Source organism: Danio aesculapii, chromosome 21, assembly GCF_903798145.1.
Source record: "Danio aesculapii chromosome 21, fDanAes4.1, whole genome shotgun sequence".
NCBI lineage: Eukaryota > Metazoa > Chordata > Actinopteri > Cypriniformes > Danionidae > Danio > Danio aesculapii.
The window spans coordinates 2,305,229-2,325,437 of record NC_079455.1 but is presented as its reverse complement, the minus strand read 5'-3'; the positions used below and the strand labels follow the sequence as shown (position 1 = coordinate 2,325,437).

General features: G+C 39.0%; 1 protein-coding gene across 3 annotated transcripts in view; it reads right to left on the bottom strand.

Annotated features, from left to right (window-relative positions):
• The window catches only part of camk2a (calcium/calmodulin-dependent protein kinase II alpha), a 71,594-nt gene extending 51,640 nt beyond the window's left edge, over positions 1 to 19,954 (bottom strand). For all 3 annotated transcript variants that reach the window (XM_056446556.1, XM_056446555.1, XM_056446557.1), the window contains exons 1-2: positions 19,771 to 19,954; positions 15,960 to 16,054 (exon numbers count right to left, since the gene is read on the bottom strand). In XM_056446556.1, coding sequence (XP_056302531.1) covers positions 15,960 to 16,054; positions 19,771 to 19,832 — 157 coding nt within the window. In that variant the 5' untranslated portion in view covers positions 19,833 to 19,954. The remainder of the gene's footprint in view (positions 1 to 15,959; positions 16,055 to 19,770) is intronic.
• Positions 19,955 to 20,209: the final 255 nt, after the last annotated feature.

Genomic DNA, 20,209 nt, shown 5'->3' with positions numbered 1-20,209 from the left:
TCTATACAGCTCAGTGAGCGCAGTCTTTCGGATGAGACGTTAAATCGAGGTCCCGACTCTCTGTGGTCGTTAAAAATCCCAGGATGTCCTTCGAAAAGAGTAGGGGTTTAACCCTGGCATCCTGGCCAAATTTGCCCACTGGCCTCTGTCCATCATGGCCTCCTTACCATATCCTAACTGACTTCATCACTCTATACAGCTCAGTGCGCGCAGTCTTTCGGATGAGACGTTAAATCGAGGTCCCGACTCTCTGTAGTCGTTCAAAATCTCAGGATGTCCTTCGAAAAGAGTAGGGGTTTAACCCTGGCATCCTGGCCAAATGTGCCCACTGTCCTCTGTCCATCATGGCCTGCTAACCATATCATAATTGACTTCATCACTCTGTCTTCGCTCCACCAATCAGCTGGTGTGTGATGTGCGGTCTGGCACAATATGGCTGCCGTCGCATCATCCAGGTGGATGCTGCACACTGATGGTGGATGAGGAGATTCCCCGCAATGTGTAAAGTGATTGAGTGTCCAGAAAAGTGCTGTATAAATGTAAGGAATTATTATTATTATTATTATTATTATTATTATTATTGTTATTATTATTATTATTATTAAATCATCTATAATAATTGTAAAAAATAATAACGAATAGCGGGCTATTTTTAGAAAACTCCCGCGATTAACGAGGGACCATTGTATTACATGCAGGATTCTTAAAATTCTTTAGTAAATTCTGCAATAGTATCTGAATGCAGCCTTTATGATGCAAGCTGAGATTGCATCACTCAGCGATGCAATGTCAGACACAATGCACTCAATTGAGTGAGTGACGTCACTGTGACGGGTAGTGTTAGGGGTGGGGTTAAAGTGAGCGCATTAAAAAAAGCATTGGATGCAGCTCAGATTGCACTGCACCAGGTCTGCATCCAGACCCCTCTAAAATTTTGGGGTGTTTTAGTAGAAAAGTCTTCTGAGACATTCATAAATAGGTGATTTACTGTCCGCACACCTGTCTGTAATCGTGAGGATAGCTTTATGAAGATAAACATTTATTAATTTGACTTGAACGCTGGATTATTAAAAGTATGCAATAGTCATTGAATAAATGCTTCAACTGTTGACAAACACACAGCTATGCTTATGCTCACGTTTTTTCAAATGGCAGTGAAAAACCTTCAAATATTCTGTCGTTTTGGTCATAAAGATAGAAAATGAGGTAGTTCAAAACACTATCAGTGTCTTTTATTTCTGACTACTCACAAGTATAACCTTGCTTTTACAGGACAAAGAAAACTTTCACTCAGTCATCTCTGTCTGCCTGGTCTTTATGTAGAAATGCGTCACCAAAATGATGAATGAATCTCAGAACAAAGTCTACATTCATGTGCTACTGATTTCCTATTTCTGATGTTGACAGATCATTTAGAAAACTGATGCGTCATTGTTTTAAAGAGGTTCATGAATGAAACAATAATGGCGGCTCAGAAAGAAGAACAGTTTCATAAACATCTGGTAAACAAGCCACACAACCTCATTGTGGATACATACCCCTGTCTACATTTCCGGAGAGCGCGAATTATGTAGCCAGAAGTATGTAGGGATGCATTCCATCTTTAAAACACCAACACGGGAAGAACATGCAAACTCCACACAGAAATGCCAACTGGCCCAGCTGGGACTCAAACCGGCAACCTTTTTGTTGTGAGGTGAGTGCTAACCACTGAGCCACTTTGCCGACCTCTAAAATCAAATAGCGTTCCTGATTTAATGAGCTTGTTTAATGCATGTGTGCTAAATGTATAATGTAATTCTCTTGGTTCTGTTTTGTATGCTCGCCAATAGCAGATTCAGCCAATACCAACAGATTGCTTCGGTTAAGAAGTGTTGTGGTGCCTCAGTGGGTTTCTCTGTTGCCTCACATCAAAAAAACAAAAACGGCCAAGTCCCAGCTGAGCCAGGATGCAATTTCTGTGAGGAGTTTGCCTGTTCCTCTGTGTGGGCTTCCTCAATAACATGCAGAAGTCAAACGGAGACACTAAGCTGTCTGTCTGTTTCCCACCTGTGGCTTGGGAAACCATCTAAGCATCTCAAGTAAGAAGCAGCAATTTAATTTAAAAATTACTGCCTGACAAGGTTGTCTACACTCAGTGGTGTAAAGCAGTGGTGTAGTCGGGGCTATACGCACGTATACTCCGTATGCTTACGTTTTTCCATGAGCTGTTTGGGTATTAGGACTTCTGAGGATCAATAATTGCATATACCCTCGGTATACTCACTTGTTTTGCTGATTAGACTTCCCTAATTTACGTGTTATTTATTTAACTAAATACCAAGCGTGTTTTTAACTTGCACTGTAATTTGTTGCAGTTGGTGCAGTTTTGTTTAAATTGCGCCATTCCATGCCCCTGACTACCGCAGCAAGAGTTTTTCAAAGACGACGACAAGTCAACTGAATGATGTCTCGCTGAAACATTCAGGTACAATTATGAAACAGCATGGGCGTCACTTAGCCCCTCTATATTTCTATTCAGCCTCCCTAAGTTTTGCGATTAGCTCATGAACTGTACAATACATCATTGTCTCAGTTCCCTATAAAGCCAATCTCCGGGTCAACTGGGGGCACTATTAGCCAGGGGCGGACTGGCCATAGACTGGACATTTCCCCGTGGCTTGACGGTCAATCTGGTCTGCCACCATGAGTCGGTCCAGTGACTCTGGCCTGCTGCACCTCCCCCCAATGCCAACACCATCCCCCCAGCAGCCGCCGCCCCATAAGACTGATGCTTTTAAGCAATATTTGTTTTGGATTGTCTTCAGAACAAACCACTGTTATACAATGACTTGCCTAATTATTCTAACTTTACCCTAATTAACCTAGTTAAGCCTTTAAATGTCACTTTAAGCTGAATACTAGTTTCTTGAAGAATATCTAGTCTAATATTATTTACTGTCATATTTACTGTTTTTTTTTCTTCACTTCCGCCTTTAGTGAAGTTTTTTTTTCCCTCTCCGCTGTCGCCACTGGCTTGCATGGTTCAGGATCTGTAGAGCCGCGCATCGTTGGATTTGCTCTTCAGTGTTTGGACTCTCAGTAGTGATTATTAAACCACACTGAACTGAGCTAAACTGAACTGAACTTAAACACTACAAACTTAACTACACTGTTCCTATTTACTGTGACCTTTTATGTGAAGCTGCTTTGACACAATCTACATTGTATAAGCGCTATACAAATAAAGGTGAATTGAATTGAAAACTGTTATTAGAAATGAGTTATTAAATCTATTACGATTAGAAATGTGTTGAATACAAAACAGAAATTGAGGAAAATATATACAAGGCAGGCTAATAATTCAGTAGGGCTAATAATTCTGATTTCAACTGTATATCACACACCCACACACACGTGACTGAACAGGAATTTGAACCACAGACCTACTAGCTGTAAGGCAACCCATTGAAGTAAGTCAAACTGAAAGACTAATTAGCCACATTAAAGACAGGGATTGTGGAGCATCTACAAAGAAGAGATACGCAATGGAAATACTGTATGAGGAGGAGGAATACCAGTACCCTAGTGATCCATTTTCCATTTGTAGCAACCTCAATAGAGAATGAAGACACCTTCAAATATGCCACTCGCTTCCAATATTAGACCCCCATTAACCTAGAATATCCTAGTTGTGGCTCTGCTAGAGATACAAGTGATGTGGAAGAGTTCAAAATCACTACTAAGCCAACAGGCTACATGCATGGCTAGTGTTTTCCAGCCACCAGTTAAAGAAGTTTTTAACTTTATGAGGTTCCTTTTAGAGCATTGATGATGTAGATTCGTTTAAATATAATCCGTTAAATAGACTTCAGCATTCATTTAGATGTTCAAGCAAGATGAAAGGTCATTTAAACCATCAGGGGCATCAGGCAAGCACAGAAACTCTATTGAAAATACTGGGGTGAAATAAATGTCCTTATTCTGAAGACATGAACAATAGAATTTAATGCAGTGCTTCTTGTCTGATTAGAGACCCACTTTATATCGTATCTCAATCAGGCAGTGAAGATCAGTGATTTTAGGCAAACCAGATCTTAAATGTGGTGAGATTATAAAGACATGACAGTTCACTAGAAGCGTGAAGAGTGAAAATCAAATGTCCTTCTGCATACATTGGGGGAAATTAGTATTGAACACGTCACAACTTTTCTCAGAAAACCAGAAGTGGCATGCACAAATAAATAAAACTCACAAAAGATAAGGAATTGCGTCATGGACGGGGCTTCTGTCTGCCCCGTGGACTCCAGCATCGTTGCTAAATGGCTAACATGGATTTTATTGAGAGGGTAGCTTAGCTTTATGTGCTTTAGGAATGTTGAAAAACAGCGTAGATTTGTTCGGCGCCATGTCCACAAGATCCTTTCAGAGGTCCATCCAGCTCTGTGAGTTCATCAACTCTTCCAGAAACTATACCTGGATGATTGAGGCTTTCAGCAGTGCTTCTGACTGAGCCGAGCCCAGTTTGATGAGCTGTTGTCCGGTGTCGGCAAGAGAATTATCTCTCTGAACATCAACAACAGGCACTACGTCATAATCACGCTCCTACAAGAGCAAGTTCCTGATTGGTTTACGCAGCGCGAAGTTTATATTTTCCAGCGTGAGCGAATTACGTATTAAGCGTGTCAAATGAGCAAAGCGTTCAATTCGTGTGAATCGCGTCATTCGCAATGCCTCATTTGCATCATTCACGCCGCAGCATGTCTATTCGTGTCTTTGCATTTACGTAACATGGAAATCACTCGCAATTGGCGCTTCATCCACGTCTGGTGTGAACACGCCATAAAGACGCGGTTGAATTTTCCTCAGATGTTGGTAACCAAAGAACAAATGAAGAAAGGGAGGTGTAGTTCGGCAGTGAAAACACAGACAGCAGCTGAAATCTCTCAGCAGTTCTTAAGCAACCAAGCTGCTTCAGTCCAACATTTACATTAGCAGATGATGAAGATGAAACCAGGGTGGACATTTCAGCAAGACAATGATCCAAAACACAGCCAAGGAGACTCTCAAATGCTTTCAGAGAAAAAAAAAATCAAGCTGTAGAATGGCCCAGCCAATCACCTGACTCCAATCCAATAGAAAATACAAAATAGAGATCAGATTTGACAGATGAGACCCACAGAACCATCAAGAAGTCTGCGAAAAAAATCACACCTGAGCAACGCATGTAACTTCATTCTCCATATGAGAGGCGTCTTTTACCTGCCATCACCAAAACGCCCTTTATATATTAAACACACTTCAGTAGTTCAGTACTTTCTCCTTCTGTCATTTCATTCTTATTACACGTAACTCATTTTTCAGATTTTTTGTTTTGTTTTATTTATGTTTGTATTGTTTTGTTTACCAAAATCTGGTTCAATTCCATGTCAACAGCTTCTTTAGAAATATTATTCCCAGACGTGTTCAATACTTATTTCCCCCACTGTATACCCCACTACTGACAACTGTGAGACACAGTTCTCTCTAAAAGTACAAAAAGTAAACTGGCCATGATAGGTACATTCACTTATTTTTAGCCTGCAATGAACTCAAGACAGCCTCTCAACCCACTAGATCTGCCTAAAGATTAAGGAATGAATGTAGCGCATGGTCATTTATCAAGATTTAAGCTTGAACCACAATGTCTGGCTGCGCATGCATGGCAAAAAAGGCCTGGAATGTTGCCTTGGATAAGATGGGAGGTCCTGCAAAGCACGCCGTACAGGATAATGCCATATGCTGTTGGCACAAAGTATCAGTCGGTGATACTGCAGTCTCTACCCTCCATTCCTAAACCACTCTCACGACAATCCCATGGGAGCAATTCTTGGGGAAAAATGAAGACCATTCTCAAAATTCTAGAGGTTGCATTATGGACTGAGATGCATCAATAAGCTTGGTTTCATCTAATGGTGCTCTATATACAGTTGAAGCTGGAATTATTAGCATTTTAAATTGTTATTCTTTTATAATTTCCAAGTGGCAACAGCCCGCTCGCCCTCATGAAGCTACGGAAGTAACTGAAAGTGAATTCATCAAAATTCTGCTAGTCCTGGCTCCATAATAGAGCAAATTTCCGTTGACCCCACTGTTAAAAAGGCCGATTTACAGCAGAAAAAAAAAACATGTTTACAGCCTGGTACTAAGAACAATTTTGGTTTATACAGCTAATATTACCCTTCATGACTACTGTGAGGGGGGTGAATTTTTTTTATAACTCATTCGTTTTGTTTATATTTGTTATTTTAAGTCTGCATAATTAAGGGCGTGGCCACTTGAGTGACAGCTAGGTCTCGCGGCTCGCTATCTCGTCACCTCAGCTGATTCCGGCTGATTAGCCGCTGAACTCCATTTCCCAGCTGAGTGAAATTCTTATGTACTTATATCAAGGTTTTAATAGTTTTGGATTTTATATTATTTTTAGTTTCTATTTTGTTTTGACTTTTTGTTTTCAAATTCAGTTAGTTTTAGAGGGAGATTTACAAGTTTTTATTAGTTTCTATATTTTGAAATTGTTTAGTTTTAGTTTAGTTTTTATTAGTTTCAGTATTCGTTTTAGTTTTTTTTTCTAAATGAGGATATTTGTTAGGTGCAAGATTCCAAATCAACAGATCAAATATTCTATAATAAAAACTCAGCCATACATTTTTTGAAACCTGTATTCAGAGGACACATGAACACTACCATCTACCACTACCATCTGCCCATCCTCAAATTCAAATACAACAGCCCACAGGACAGCAGCCTTAAAGACAATATGTGTGCAAGGCTGCTTCTGAGATTAGATACACAGTAGTGATGGGAAGTTCAGATATTTAACGCGGATTTTATGACTCAAACATATTAAAATTATGTAGTCAGCAATAGTAATTTCAGTGAGTTAAAACCTCACTATGATCTGAAAAATGTCTTACAGTAAAGTTTAGCAACTCAACTGAAGCATGATTCACTTATTTAAAATCCATTGCGATTTTCTGTTATGAAATAAACTTACGTTTCGCCAGATCCTCTCATTTAAGCCCTCGGTTTACCCGCAGTACAGTTGTTCAAGTTTAGTTCAGTCACAGCAGGCTGTCATGTACTGTTTGGTTCACTGAATCACCCAAATCGGTTCACCACTTCTCAAGTTTGATCTGTGTAACATTACTGTTCTAATAACTGAGTAACAGTATATATTGGATTATTTTGAGTGAAAGGGGGGTATTAAGCTTGTTAAAAAATAAGTAGTTTGTTGAAAAGTGCTTACTGAAAACGCGAATCGTTTCAAATGATTCAGTTCTTTTTGGGGAACTTGTTCAACCGGTTCATCAAGATCCGGATAAAAAGATTCGTTCGCAATCGCGATACAGAAATAAAACCAATTATTGGGCATAAATGTGTTAAAGTAATACTTTTAAGGCCCTGTAATACTATCACCGTGCTGCTGTTATGTCCACTCGTTTTTGTCGCGGGAGCAACAGTGGATGACTGGAGGAGAAACGGCTCGATCTGGCTAATGGCAGCAGGACTACAGACTCTGAAGTGTTGTACTGGTCAAACACCTGCAGCGCGAAGTAAATAGATTTAATTTAATTTAAACAAAATGGAAACGGTTGGCCACGCCCACTTGTAGCTTTATTTGTTCACTTCAGAAACCTATGGCTGACATCACTACGTCCATTATCTACCCTATTTTGTTTAACAGACAGATGGGATATAATGGTATAATAATAGTATAGTATAATATAGATTTAAAAATTTTTATCATTCTTGAAAACAAGACTAGATCTCTGTGTGATTGATATCAACTTCATCACACGCCACCATTAAAGTGATGAAGTTATGGTTGTAGTGGGCAGGGAAGGTGGGCTGGTGCCTTGAGACTAAAATGAAGAGGCTAGTTTATCTGATTGTCACCAAACTAGTTATTTATATTTAAAACACACACACACACATACACACGCATACACACACACACACACACACACACACACACGCACGCACACACACGCACACACACGCACATCCAAATTACAAAACAACTGATTAAATCTTGCTTTTAAGAAATGTAATATTGGTTACAAATTTGGAGGAATATTATTTAATAACATCACTAGTCTCTAACAAGTCGTCCTTAGTTTCTAACAGGACATAACTCTTTCCTCTCTATGCTGTGATCTTGATCTTTTCTTCTTCAGTCCCTTCCACAGTTTTCTGACAGGAGTGTTTATTAGCCAGAACTTTGTGGTTTAAGATTTTCCAGAAATTTTCAATCAGGTTTAGATCAGGGCTCTGGGCTTGCCATTTCATTATTTCTGTATTTTCCGCTTCAATGAACTGCTGTACTTGTTTTGAAATCTGCTTTCTAGTTGTTGGATGAACTCAAGATAGGAACCGCATATTACTAAAGGAGCTTCTGATGATCATCAGCATTTATTCTGCCATGTTTCTGTATGAGAGACACAACTCCTGCTGCAGAAAACACCAGTAAGCCACAACACTCCAACACCGACTGTACTGATATCTGCACACACTTTGAGTTCAGTTTTGACCACCAACATAATTTCCATCAGAACCAAATAAATGACTATTTCATCAGTAAAGTGAGCTTTTGGTCAGTTCTTTGTCTTTCAACATGCTCCTCATTAAAGTTCACTCTGGATTTTTGACTCTTTCTGCTGATGAAGATTTGCTCACAGTGGACTTTCAGTCCAGATTCTCTGAAATGTGGAGATACTGAATGTGAAGATACTGATCCTGACCCTGTTCAGCTCAACTGATGGTCAATTCTAGATTGACCAATGAGATCGTCCACATTATCTTTGTCTTTCATGGACGACTAGTCTTTTTGGCGGACTTGAATGCATCAGTGACATAAGCAAAATTCTAGAAATTTCAGATCTGGATTGATCAGCTTCTCATGTTATTGTTGTTGAACGTTTATTCTATTTGGTATTGATCTGGTCTACTTGCTTTCAGGGCTTTTTTTTAATCACTGTAGAAAAGGGTTTGGCAGAAAATTGGTGAATTTAATTTAAAATGTTGCTTATTTTAGCTTAGTTTAACTAACACTTAATTAGCGTTTAAACAAAAGCATTAAATTCTCATGCATTTTCACAATTCCCTATTTTTAAATCATTGTTATAGGATCCTTTTGTGTTTAATATTTGCATTAAAATCTAAAAATACCCAGAAATGGCACTGAAAAAAATATTGATATCCTAGACTAAATTCAACATAGGTTGTACATTGTGGAAACGTACTCCCGTATACATTTCTGGAGAGCACGAATTATCCAGCCAGAGCTACCTAAGGCTGCATTTCATCTTTAAAATAAATGCTATGGGGCGGTATAACGGCTTCTGTTTTTTTTTTGCGCTACCAGCTGACTAGCTTTCCCTCTTCTCGATTTTGCCCAGCGGCTCGCCGTGCACGTCGATGGACTTGAGACGCAGAGAGGAGTGGGCTGCGATGACGGGGTTCAAGTTCTGCAATGAACGGTTCTTGAAAGCAGGTAAAACATAAACAACGTAAAACGTAAAAATCAGTCGGCCGCAAGGAATTTTCTTTTTCTGGATTGCTTTCGAAAACACAGTCGGTTGGGTTTAGGGAAGGCGGTGAGTGGATCGGTCGGTTGGTCAGTCAGACAGTCTGTCAGTCTGTCAGTCGACAGCGGCCTCTGGTGGATCTACGCAAGTACAGCAGGCGTGAACAGCACTCATAAGAGAAATTTAAGATCTGAAAAAGCGTACACATCGGCCTCGGGTAGTTTTACGAAAACAAAAACTCCAAAAAACATAGTTCCTGGGACATATTTGGCACTCTCCAGAAATGTATACAGGGGTACGTATCAATAATGAGCCTTGGTTGACTAAATATGAGATATAGCACTGCGGTTTTTTGTTTTGTATAGTCCAAATATCTAAAAACTCTTAAATCAAGAAGCATTTTCTAGACGCCAAAAACTATTGTCATGTTTTCAGGAATAACAAATCAAAATTCAGTGAGCTTTTCATTTAACCAAGCAAAATAATCTGCCGATGAGGTCAGCAAAATAACCAAATTTTCACTTTTAAATCAGATTATTTTATATTAATGATAAACTCTTGAAAATACTTATTTTTTATTTAATTTTTAGATATTTGGACTAGAAACAAGACAAAAACTTAGATAAGCATGTTTGCAGTCTACTGTAACCATAAACAAGCACTTCCTAAAACAACCCAATCCACAAGGCCTCTGCAACTCTGCTCTCCTCAAGTACAAACTGCTCCAGTTTCCCAAGATTAGATTAGTGCCTTCCCATAACTGCTGTTTTCATGCCTCTCCACACATTGCTAATGTGATTTAGCTCTAGACTCATCCTAGACCACTGCAGATCTAGTCTAAGCTTGAGTTATTGTACCACATTTAACTGAAAATGCTCTAAAGTCAATTCTAAAGGATTTCTGCGAGAGGTTTGTGCCGTTGTCTTTAATGCTGCATGCGTTCACATGATTTTCAATAGCTGTTTCCATTTATTGTCCATCAGAAAATACTCTAGGCACTCTAACTAAAGGTTTATAACCACTTAAGAGCAGTGCTACAGTTACACTAGTTACTTCATTCAAAAGTAACTCAATTACTTTATCGATTACGTTACTGTTAATAATCATTTCTGAGTTACTTTTCCAAAAAACAATCTAATTCTCCCATTAATGCCCTTATAATATCACTTCAGTGCTGCATGGATAATACACTGTTGATCATATTCAACGTTTAATTATTTTGCATTCTCACAATTAAAACAAAAGACAGACTTAAACAAAAAGTTGGTGTACATCAAGCGAATTCTGTCTCTCTGCTTTCACTTTTGTCCAGTTTGTCGCCTCGAACGCGTGGTTGTTTCACGGTGGTTGGTTGGTATCCACCCCACAATGCGTCGCCGATGTAAACAGGAAGATGCGGGCTAGACTGCAGCCAAAATGAATGAATTTACCAAGTGACATTCAAACACATCATATTGTAATGATAACGGAGTTACTATATGTAAAAAGTAATGTGTTACAGTATTTGTTACTGTCAAAAGCATTACTCGTGACTCATTATTGCCCAACACTGTTTAAGAGTGTGTAAATAGTGAGTAAATTTTAATTTTTGGGTAGTATTTTGGAAGTGTTTAGGTTTATGTGAGTATACTAACATCAATACTGTATGAGGAAGAAAATGTGTGACATGTCTCTAAGTATATACTCTGAAAACTGGTAACCACTGACATACATAGTAGTAAAAACAGATACTATGGAAGTCAGTGATTTCCAAATTCCCTCAAAAAACCTTCTTTTGAGATCAGCTTAATGATAATTAAATTATTAGACAATTAATAAATGATGACAGGATTTTCCTTGTTGGGCGAACTATCCCTTTAAGACATTTGTTAATGAGTGAATTATTGGAGGTGGCATGGCGGCTCAGTGGTTTGCGCTGTCACCTCAGTCGCTGAAGGTTGCTGGTTCAAAACCGGTAAAATATCTTCATTTGTGTTCATCAGAAGAAAGAAAGTCAAACAGGTTTGGAGCAAGTGAGGGTTTGAGTAAATGATGACACTATTTTCAGCTTTGAGTGAACTATCCCTTTAAATATCCAGCTATGCTCCTTGAACATTTAGCTAACATTTAGTAGGATGAAAACAAGTACAACTTGTCATCTTCAGATTGTCCCTGCTTGGCTATAATCTTAGATATGACTGTAGATAGTTCTCTGTTTTTCTTTTTCTTTTGTCCATGTTCATTTCAGCACACATCGTCCTGCTAACAGCAGAGTGAGTCATTTTCCCTGTTGCAACTGGCTGAATGCATGATTTTATACTGCAGGCACTTTCAGCTCACAACAAGAAAGTCCATTTCTAAAATAAATACCAATTACTCGCTTATTTTCACTTATTACACGGCGTTCTGGAATACTTGTTTCTGATTGGTCGATCACAACATTCCAGGGTATGTTATTCCCGCTAATAATGCTAATTAACTAATCAAATGAATAATAAAGGCTAATCTGGGTAACACAAATTATCGTGACCATTAGTGAATTCATTTTCAGCGGATGCCCTTCCAGCTCCAACCCATCCCTGGGAAACACCCATACACTTCCATTCACACACATACACTACAGACAATTAAGTTTATCCAATTCACCTGCACTGCCTGTCTTTAAACATGTGGGGAGCATCCGGAGGAAACCCATGCGAACACGGGGAGAACATGCAAACTCCACACAAAAATGCCAACTGACCCAGCCTAGGCTTGAACCAGCGACCTTCTTGCTGTGACACGAGAGCCCTACCCACTGCGCCATGGTGCTGCCCTCCATCAGTGAATGTACTCATTTATTTTTACATGCTTAACTATGATTCTTTACGTCTCTACGTTAATTAAATGTTTCTTTTCTTGTTCAAAGGAGTCGAGGCAGAACAACAGCATAAACTACAATGACAATGATCACCTCAGGTACTGATTATGTGCTTTATTCACTGTTAAATGCTCCCAATGTGCATTTAAATGCTATTTAATGTGACTTTATTGCCATACTACTTAAAGTAGCAGGAGATAGCTAGCAAAAATAGCTAACATCTAGCTAAATAGCTAGCAGACTGTTAAAAAATGAAAGTCAGAATTGTGACTCAACAATATCAGCCACTCAGTAGCCTATTATTAATGTTAAAGAGGTTTAAAATGTATTAATTTTATTAAAACATTACCATTTCATTGAGAATGTAATAGCTGGTATGTTTAAATTTGGGGATTTTATAGCAGTTTATAAGAGTTTTATAAGAGTATTAGCAGTTTCTAACATTTTTTTGGAAAACAAAAGGAATAATACCAATATATTTGCCATCCACTGCCATTTACTGAACAGAAAAAAAGGATACTAGTTTTTCCCTCTTCTCTATTAAAAATAAAGATTTAAAAATGTTTTGCAGCATTGCCAATGAAAGAAAGCATTTTTGGTTCCCAAAGAACCTTTGAGTGAACAGTTCTGAAATGAAGATTGTTTTCATATTTGGCCACATATACAAATCCCATTTATGACAATCAAGTTCATCTTTGAATTTCACATAACCTATAAAGAATATATGTCATATGTGTACATACACTCACCGGCCACTTTATTAGGTACACCTGTCCAACTGCTCGTTAACGCAAATTTCTAATCAGCCAATCACATGGGAGCAACTCAACTCATTTAGGCATGTAGACATGGTCAAGACGATCTGCCGCAGTTCAAAGCGAGCATCAGAATGGGGAAGAACGGGGATTTAAGTGACTTTGAACTTTGCATGGTTGTTGGTCAGAGCATCTCTGAACACACAACACGTTCAACTTTGAGGCGGATGGGCTACAGCAGCAGAAGACCACACCGGGTGCCGCTCCTGTCAGCTAAGAACAGGAAACTGAGGCTACAATTCACAAAGGCTCACCAAAACTGGACAATAGAAGATTGGAGAAACGTTGCCTGGTCTGATGAGTCTCCATTTCTGCTGCCACATTCAGATGGTCGGGTCAGAATTTGGCATCAACAACATGAAAGCATGGATCCATCCTGCCTTGTATCAATGGTTCAGGCTGGTGGTGGTGGTGTAATGGTGTGGGGGATATTTTCTTGGCACAGTTTGGGCCCATTAGTGTCAACGCCACAGCCTACATGAGTATTGTTGCTGACCATGTCCATCCCTTTATGACCACATTACCCATCTTCTGATGGCTACTTCCAGCAGGATAATATCTCAGACTGGTTTCTTGAACATGACAATGAGTTCACTGGACTCAAATGGACTCCACAGTCACCAGCTCTCAATCCAATAAAGCACCTTTGGGATGTGGTGGAACGGCAGATTCGCACAATGGATGTGCAGTCGACAAATCTGCAGCAACTGCGTGATGCTATCATGTCAATATGGAGCAAAATCTCAGAGCAATATTTCCAGAACCTTGTTAAATCCCTGTCATGAAGGATTAAGGGCAGTTCTGAAGGCACAAACCAGGTACTAGTAAGGTGTACCTAATAATGTGGCCAGTGAGTGTATATCAGATTCCGAGATTCTTAATATGACACTTTATTAATCTAAAGCACCTATAACGAACCTTTTTGTGCAAATGAAAGCTGCAATAAATACTAAAGAGCCTTTATTTTAAGATTGTTCAGAATATCCGAATGATTTTGTCACCCTCTGTTTTCACTAACCGCTCTATTACATCATCAAACAGAACATAAAGAACAGAACGGCTCTGGGAATATATATTACCGTTACATAATAATGAACAGCGCTTATAATAGGCTTGCATTGTTTGGCTGTCGGAGACTGACGGAGCTGCAAAGAAAGATCTGATGCGCACCGACCGCATTGTTTTAAAAAGCCATTAAAGTACAGTAGCTACTATTTGAAGCATATAACATGATGTGTGCTTGGCAACATGGTGTAGGTGGTGTGCGGCTGCCTTCAGGGTATATATCACTGCCTCCTACTGCTCTACTTGACTTTCAGCTTTTACAATATCAGCTTCCAGGGGGAGAGAGAAAAAAAACCTTCCTGACAATACAGCACAGCACAACAATCAGCATTTGTAAAGGAAATTTCTTTGAAAATGACAAATGCCCATGACTCAATACTGAATTTCAGGCACATTTCAAGCATTTTCCCTTCGCTTTGCTGAAACCGGAATGACATACACTGTGATTAATCTACAGTAAACTCAATCCATGTTCAATGTTTAAAGGTGCAGTGTGTAAGATTGACACCAAGTGGTTAAGCTAGGTATTGCACTCCTGGTTCAAAAAACACAAGCGCAGCCCAAATTGACGACACCTACAGGAGTGTGCCTGACTGTTGAGCCGAAAGGCTGATTTTGATTGTGTTCTAACTAAAAGCAACGGCACACGTTAGAAGGAATATTTTTCACATTAAAATGAGTTGTAACCAACACCTGAAATTAATATTTTAGAAACAGCTTCTATTTCTGGTAGCTGAACACCTCAGGTACACCGTCATTCAGTGTTAAATGCTAATAATATGAGCTTGAATGCCATTTTACATGACATTTATTGTCATACTACTGAAAGCAGCAGCAGATAGTTCACCTCAGATCTTGAAAATAAAATAAACCATTTGAAATTGATCTTCAGAACTGAGACTCAGTGCAAGCCAACACATATCAGTGATTCAGCACCTACATTTAACAATGTTAAAGAGGTTTAATATGCATTAATTAGATTATAAACCTTACCATTTTGTTGGAGTGCAGTGAGTGCACTATTCTGTGCTTCTGACTGGCTCTCAACTAGGATTGACACTTTATTTTGACGATCCATTTGTTGAACTTAAGTTACATTGCATCCACATGCCAACTAATTCTCATTAGATTATAGGTAGACTGTTAGGTTGGGGTTAGGATTAGGGTTACTGTAAGTTGACATGTACTCGAAAAGTTTCTTATAGTGAGCTAAATGTCTATTTAGCAGCAGTATCAACAGATATTAAGCAGACAGTCTACTAATACTCAAATGGACCATCAAAATAAAGTGTTACCCAAAACTTCTGTCAGGTAGTGTATATATAATACTCCAAAATTCGGTCAGTGATTTAGTCATCCAATGTTCTGCATTTCCCCCACATGCACAAACCAAATCAAAAACGTTAATTCTCAGAAAGAACTGATTAACATTCAGCTTGATTAAATTGTCTAAAAAGTACCTCACCTTTATAGATTTAACAGTTGGAGAACGTCATACCTGGGAAGTAAGGTGTGTATAAAAATTGCACATGGTCATTAAAAATCCCAGGATGTCCTTCAAAAAAGAGTCGGGGCCCTATCACTCAAAACAGAAACGATTTGTGTTTGAGCTTTGTGGAAACCTGCTTTTTTGTTTTACAGTGTGAGTGTGTTCGTGCATTTGAAGTGTTTAGGGCTGATCTGAGCACCTACCCCGAGTAGACAGCTTCTTTGTGTTGATGATCTTAGCGGCATACTCTTGCCCTGAGAGAACTTTCACGCATCTCCGCACCACAGAAAAGGCTCCCCTAAAAACAAAACAACAGGGTCTGTATGTTGAACATTGAGTGCATGGAACTGTGAATGTAAACCTTGAAGAATAAGGCGCAGATTTACCTGCCAGGCAGGCAGTAATATATTGGATTATGCAATATTTCAATGTCTGAATTGAATTGCCACCCACAAACGCAATTATGTAAGCGGTTTGACTGCCCACAGAAAAAGGACGTGTGTGTATGTGTGTGTGTGCGCGCGTGTGTGTGTGTGTTCAGTATGAGGGTGTGTGTGGGAGTACAGCAGTGGGCACAAGGCCAGATGGAGTTGAAGACCCATCTCTGTAGAGGTGTTACATGCTCTCAAATCAAGAAAACAAGTATACAGTGCACTCGCTCAGGAAAAATGCTGTAGTACAGAGTGGGTGGATGGAATGAGGGAAGCAAGAAGGTTTTTTTTTTTGTACTTCTGCCTCAACATTTCAGAGCATTGTTACTGTGCATCAGTCTAGAGGAATGTATTACACTTACCAATGCTTTCACAACAATTATGTATGTAAAATTACCATATTATAATTACAACTAGTTGTGTGTGTTTGTGTGTGTGTACATTGTATTCCTAAAATTCCTAAAATGTCCCCACAAGTATAGCAATACCAGTAAATCTTGACCTGAGGACATTTTTTTGGTCTCCATGAGAAAAACGGTTCATAAATCAAACATAATGAAGTAAAAATGCTCATTGTTCCCTTGAGGGTTAGATTTAGGGTCAAATTAGGGGTAAAGGGGATTACAGTATGTACAGTATAAAAATCATTACATCTATGGGTGGTCCCCATTAAGACAGCTGTACAAGTCTCTGTGTGTCTGTGTATCAGTGCCATGTATTCCTAATTCTGTGGGGACCCACAAGTATTGCAACACCAGTAAATCTTGACCTTGTGAAGACATTTTTTCCATGAGGAAAACGGCTTATGTCACACATAATGAAGTAAAAATGCAAATTGTTTCCGTTTAGGGTTGTGTTTAGGGTTAAATTAGGGGTAAAAGGGGTTAAAAATACAGTGTGTACAATATGAAAAATCACTACGTCAATGGGTGGTCCCCATAAAAATAGCTGTACACGTTTGTGTGTGTGTGTGTGTGTGTGTGAATTAGTATCATGTATTCCTGATGTTGTGGGGACCCACCATTATTGCAATCTCAGTAAATCTTGACCTTGTGAGGACTTTTTTTTGGTCTCCATGAGGAAAACGGCTCATAAATGACACATAATGAAGATAAAATGCTAATTGTTTGCCTTGAAGGTTGGGTTTAGGGTTAAATTTGGGGTTAAATGGGAATAAAAATACAGTATATACAGTATAAAAATCATTATGTCTGTGGATGGTCCCCAAAAAGATAGCTGTGCAAGTCTTTCTCTTACTCTGTGAGTGTGTATCATTACCTTGTATTTCTGATGGTGTGGGGAGCAAATGTTCTCACTGGTATAGCAATCCCAGTACATTTTAACATTGTGAGGACATTTTTTGGTCCCCATGAGGAAAGCGGCTCATAAATCTCATATAATGAAGCAAAAATGCGATTTTTATTCCCCTTGAGTGTTGTATTTAGGGATAAATTAGGGGTAAAGGGGATTAAAAATACAGTATGCACAGTATAAAAATCATTACGTCTATAGGTGGTCCCCAAAAAGATCTGTACAAGTCTCTCTCTGTGTGTGTGTGTGTGTGTGTGTGTGTGTGTGTCTGTGTGTGTGTATCAGTACCATGTATTCCTGATGTTTTGGGTACCAAATGTCCCCACAAGAATAGTAATACCAGTAAATCTTGACCTTGTGAGGACATATTTTGGTCTCCATGAGTAAAACGGCTCATAAATCACATATAATAAAGTAAAATGTTAATCGCTTTCCCTCAGGCTTGAGTTTAGGGTTAAATTAGGAGTTAATAGGGATTAAAAACACAGTATGTACCGTTTAAAAATCATTACATATATGGATGGTCCCCAAAAAGATAGCTGTACAAGTCTTTGTGTGTATCAGTATCATGTGTTCCTGATGTTATGGGTACCAAATGTTCCCACAAGTATTGCAATACCAGTAAATCCTGACCTCTTGAGGACTTTTTTTGGTCTCCATGAGAAAAACCGTTCATAAATCAGACATAATGAAGTTAAAATGCAAATTTTTCCCTTGAGGGTCAGATTTAGGGTCAAATTAGGAGTAAAGGGGATTAAAAATACAGTATGTACAGTATAAAAATCATTACATCTATGGGTGGTCCCCATAAAGACAGATGTACAAGTCTGTGTGTGTGTGTGTGTGTGTGTGTGTATCAGTACCATGTATTCCTGATGTTGTGGGTACCAAATGTCCCCACAAGTATAGCAATACCAGTTAATCTTGACCTAGTAGGGACATTTTTGGGTAAACGGCTCATAAATCACACAAAATGAAGTATTTTTGGTGAGGGTTGGGATTGAGGGCTGGGGGATACAGTTTGTACAGTATAAAAATCATTATTTTTATAGGGAGTCCCCTTAAAAATCACTGTAATAGTGTTTGATTGTGTGTGTGTCTTGTATTCCTAACGTTGTGAGGACCAAATATCCCTACAAGTATAGTAATACCAGTACATGTTGACCTAATGGGGACATTTATTGGTCAACAGCTCATAAATCACACAGAATGAAGTATTTGGAAAATGAAAATGTTAAAAATGTTTTCGGTGAGGCTTGGATTTAAGGTTGGGAAAGAGAATATACAGTTTGAACAGTATAAAAATCATTAAGTATATAGGAAGTCCCCTTAAAAATCGCTGTACAGGTGTGTGATTGTGTGTGTATCTTATATTCCTAACATTGTGAGGACCAAATGTCCCCACAAGTATAGTAATACCAGTACATGTTGACCTAATGGGGACATTTAGCTAATAAATCACACAGAATTAAGTATTTAGAAATTAGGAAAATGTTTTCAGTGAGTTTGGTTGAATTTAGGGCTGGGGGAGAGAATATACAGTATGTACTATGGGAAGTCCCCATAAGAATAGCTATGTGTGTGATGCAGTATACAATTGTACACAGTATCTGTAGATTTTATCGTCAACCGTGTTTTGTTCAGTCAGTAAAATACGTGTCTTTGTTTACATGTAAAGCTAATTGACTGCAGCCTAATGAGTCAATTACATTCAATGCAATTAATCCAATTCCATCTGTAGGACAGATGTCTGTAAAACACACACTCTCATTTTCTCCTCAACATGCTCTCACTTCATTCATAAGATTGCTTCAACGTCTAGAAGCGTTCTTCAGATCTGCTGCTGAGCGTAACGTAATATGCTCCTTCTGTTATGTAATGTAAGTTGCGTATATACGTGCAGTCTCAACTTTGATTCTGATTTCTGATCTTGCATCCAGTTACTCAAGGTGAATTCACGAATATTTCGCATTAATGATCTCCCATCACATTCAACAGTCTTAACGTTAGCCGATGTGTAAAACATAACGATAGCCATTATAAAGCAGCCATCCTCAAAGCCCTAATGCACTATTTCGTATTCAATTGCGAATGAAACTCCAAGTGAGTTCATGAATATTTCTCATTAATAATATATCATCACATTAGCCGATAAGACATAGTGATAGGCATTATAAAACAATAGCGTTTGAGTGAAAGTACCACCCTGGGCATTACGCAGCTCCGACATTCCTTCACACCAGATTAACGAAAGGCATCTACAACAACTTACTTTCCCAGTTCCTCAAACAGCTGGTATTCCTCTGTAAAGCGTGTGCAGGTGATGGTTGCCATCCTGGAAGCGTCTCTTCAGCGTCTGCGACGAGATGTGAAGATGCCTTCTGAAGCGTCAGGCAGAGGAAAAACAGAAACGCCTGGTCTGGAGATGGTCTTTCTCTATCGGAAAAGTGGAATGAGGGGAAGGAAAGGAGAAAGAAAAAAAAAAACGGCAGATCTTTCAGTGGCTGCTGCGACTGGCTGCTATCCTCCATACACATACCCTCGTTTCCATGGCAGCAGCATCCTCCTCCTCCTCTCCTCACATGCTCACACACATGAAGCCATGCAGACAGTAAAACACACCCACACACCTTCGGCGCGCATCACACTGTGTTACTTCACAGCAGTCTGCGGATACCGCATGAATAGATGGCCAAAATAGATATCTGAAA